The 3,878-nt window shown below is 40.5% G+C and overlaps 1 protein-coding gene across 1 annotated transcript in view; it reads right to left on the bottom strand.

Annotated features, from left to right (window-relative positions):
- Positions 1–905, bottom strand: part of LOC102260570 (quinone oxidoreductase-like protein 2) — a 16,607-nt gene extending 15,702 nt beyond the window's left edge. Inside the window, exon 1 of the mRNA XM_005880275.2 lies at positions 867–905. Coding sequence (XP_005880337.2) covers positions 867–905 — 39 coding nt within the window. The remainder of the gene's footprint in view (positions 1–866) is intronic.
- Between the last annotated feature and the right edge of the window lie 2,973 nt (positions 906–3,878).

Genomic DNA, 3,878 nt, shown 5'->3' with positions numbered 1-3,878 from the left:
TCGTCCCTTGTCCCGCAGGCTTCCTGGAGGTGGAGCCCACTGGCAAGGAAAGATAAGTCGGCCCAGGAAAAGGATTATCCGAGATGATGCATTTGTTGGTATTTTTATAGCAAATTTGGGAGCCTTTTAAAATCACACTTGGTCGCGTTTAAATTGTGGTTCTTGGGTCTTCTGCACATGTGAAATCCTAAACGCACAGGTAAAGGCTTCAATGTCTGCCTTCAACACCTTATTAGAGTTTAATTCTGTTTGTTCGTTTGTTAATCTTCACCCGAGGATATTTTTTCCATTGATTTTTAGAGAGAGTGGGAAGGAGGGAAAGGGAGAGAGAGAGAAACATCCTTGTGAGATACACCTACCCATGCCCTTGCCAGGCCAGCATTGAACCTGCAACCCAGGTACCTGCCCTTGCCCTGGAATTGAACCCCTAACCCTTTGGTGCTCGGGGCTCACACTCTAACCACTGAACCACATGGGCCAGGGCGAAGTTCAATTCTTGTTAACCAATTTCCTCACACTCACAGGGCCATTTACACTAAAACTATATGGTTACTAGGAATCCAATGTGGAATGAGCTTACACAAATCCAAAAAGTACTTCCAATTAAAGTCAGGCCAAAACCTGGTAGTTTTCATAATTCTGAAGCCAGTAGTGTGCCTGGCACAAAGTAGATGCTCAATAATTGATTCAGTGGTCATATAATTCCTAGCTGAACAGGTACACTCTGGAAAAACTGAAAACATAACAATATAATCTGTGAAATATTATACAATGAGGTAGACCTCTGTTGCAACAGTAATCAAATGTCAACATGCTGCCAGTATGAGAGAAGCACATGTTATCCTGGGAAGTATGTTTCATTTGACGGGTAGCTTCAAAGGCAGCATGATCTCTTTGAAGGTCATCTGGTCAGAGTATTGCCTCTCAGGTTCAAGCCCAGCTCTACTATCTATTTGTCTGGCGTTGGCACTGACATCTGATGACTGTGGGCCCTAGTTTTCTCCTCCATAAAGAGAAAACCTTGGGCAGGATAATCCCCAAGTTGCTAAATTCTATTTCTATTTTTTGATGGAAACAAGAGTGCAAGATAGCAAATGACCTGGAAAGAATGATCAGGAGTAGAATAAAGAAAAAAAATAGAGAACAAATATGAAGGAGAAATGAACTTTTGAGATTACTGCCCACAGGCTTTGGTGGGAAAGAAATTCAAGAACCAGGTCACCACTTTTATCTTAAGAGCACTCACAGGGAATTTGAAGTCATTTTAACTCCTGTCGCTCTTAGGAGGAACAAGGACTAGAAGGTGAGAAAATGGAAAAACAATTCTTTCCAATAGACACTTTGTAAACTCTTAAGTCATTAGGCACATAAAATCAAACCAGCAATAATGGAGAAATACTAACATTAGCATTATCAAAACGAACATTCTGGTTGCCAAGTAATAGTGCGCAATAAGAAATCTCAAGTTTATGAAGGGTGAAACCAGGATTGATTGTACTGAGGATAAAATGAGTTATTATATGTGGAAAATGTTTTGTAAAATATTAGGTATTTATACAAGATATAAAGAAGCCAGCAGTTTTTAATGGGGCTCCTTGCAAGCAGCAACCATTTCTGTAACCTCGTTGTGTTTGTAGTACTTTGCAACACTTTTAGGAACTTAATGTATGCTTCTCCAATGAATTGTTGAAGTATCTGTAAGCATCAAGTCTCTTATTTATTTTTAAAAATATATTTTTATTAATTTCAGGGAGGAAGGAAGAGGGAGAGAGAGATAGAAACATCAATGATGAGAGAGAATCATTGATTGGCTGCCTCCCGCGCACTCCCCACTGGGGATTGAGCCCGCAACCTGGGTATGTGCCCTTGACCAGAATCGAACCTGGGACCCTTGAGTCCCCAGGTCGACGCTCTATCCACTGAGCCAAACTGGCTAGGCAAGTCTTTTATTTTTGATTAAGTATTTTTATGTAAATGTTTTCTATTGTGGTCTTCATAATGTCCTTGTCATTCTCAGGGAATATGAGAATCAATGAGTTTGGAGAAATCTATCAATACTGCATCCTACATTTATAACGATATCTGAAGAAAATAGTTAAAGTCTCTTTAAGAAGAATCTTAGAGGAAGAGGAAAGTGTCTTAGATAATGGAGGTGATTTTCAACACTTACCAGTATATGCAAAATAGCTTTCACATTTCCAAAGAGCTTCAAAGGTAAGTGACAAGGCATTTAATAGTAGTTGCTATAGTAGCAAAAGAAATATTTTGCCTCTCCCTCAAAGTGTTGCCACCACACCATACTATCTAGTTTTTGTTATCATCTGGATATTTTGTTTTATTAGGGGAAAAGTGGACAGAAAAAATAAAATTTGAGTCCTGTGGAAGAGTAAGACCAAACAGCTAAATCTGAACTGATCAGCCCTCTGGGAAGAAAGAGAAAGAATCAATAACTGCCCTGCAAACCAGTTCCAGGGCTCATTAGGAGGTAAAAGAGCAACTCTTCCTGCAGCTACAGCTCACATGAAGAGATAATATTTAACATCCAGAAGCTGCTGGCGGGCTGAAGCAACCTGGAGCTGAATACACAAACAGCTATGATTCCACAGAATAATAGACAATATATGAACAATGTAAGCAGCATACAGGAGAATGCAGAAAAGGCAAAAGTATTTCCCACAGTTAAAATGCTTTATCCACTAGTTTGTCAGCACCTGCAGACCAGACTGTGTCTCCGTGGCCCCGTTTACCACCACATCTGCACAGAGCAGGTACTCAGTACGGCAAGCTGTGTGGGAGAGCTGCCAGAACATGACTATCCAAAGCCACATCCCAAAAAATGTTAAGGGGTCTTGCACCCACTTTCCTGCTGGGCATAATCTGGTCTTTTTTCTGATTAGTTCAGTATAGTAGTCTCTTTTTCTTTGTGGGGAATATACTCTAAGACACCCCCCTCCAGTGGATACCTGAAACCTTAGATAGTACCCAACTCTATATATCCTATGTTTTTCCTATACATTCATACCGTTTCACTTAAAGGAATCGCCTTACGGCTTCTCTTTGGCACATCCGAATTGTCAGCATCACTACGTTTTGTGATGCTGAATGGCTTTGGGGCCATTCGTAAGTTCAATAAGAGTTACTTGAACACACAAACTTCGATACCACACAGTGGATCTGATAACCAAGACAGTTACTAAGTGACTAATGGGGAGGGGGAAGCGGACACAGCATGGAGACGCTGGACAAGGGGATGATTCACCTAAGGTGAGGAACAGAGCGGTACAACTTGAGATTTTATTCCGCTACTCAGAACGGTGTGCAATTTAAAACTTGTGAAGTGTTTATTTCTATTTCTAAAATTAACATTTTTGAGCTGCAATTGACTGCAGGTAACTAAAAGCACAGAAAGCAAAATTATGGGTAAGGGCAGGACTACTGGGTTGCTATTACAGGTATGTCATTATCTTTTGCCACAATGCTGTCCTTCAAGATTTCTGATGTGTGTGGGAGTAAGTTTGCCTTTTTATTGAATTCCCCCAGATTGCTATTTCTGATTGTTGCAGTTGGGGTTAACTTCTCTCAACCTCAGAGATGAGCTTTGGCCATTGATATATGTAGTATGTATTGACCTACTCTGTTCCAGGGACCGTGTAAGATTTGCTCCAGTACAGAATCAAATCATAGCATTTCAGAGCTGGGGTGAAGTTTCAAAATAATCTAATCACCCTTCAATTGAAAACATTTAAAAATAAAAAAATGAACTTATTGAAAACTCCCCTTACCGCCCAAAAGATAATCTAACCAAGCTGTTTCATCTACAAGTAGAAAGAGGAGGCTTGCAGAGAGCCTGGCCCAAGGTCACATCAAGGCTTCGTGGC

The sequence above is a fragment of the Myotis brandtii genome, unplaced genomic scaffold, assembly GCF_000412655.1.
Source record: "Myotis brandtii unplaced genomic scaffold, ASM41265v1 scaffold630, whole genome shotgun sequence".
NCBI classification, from domain to species: domain Eukaryota; kingdom Metazoa; phylum Chordata; class Mammalia; order Chiroptera; family Vespertilionidae; genus Myotis; species Myotis brandtii.
This window is presented reverse-complemented; position numbering and strand designations above follow the sequence as displayed.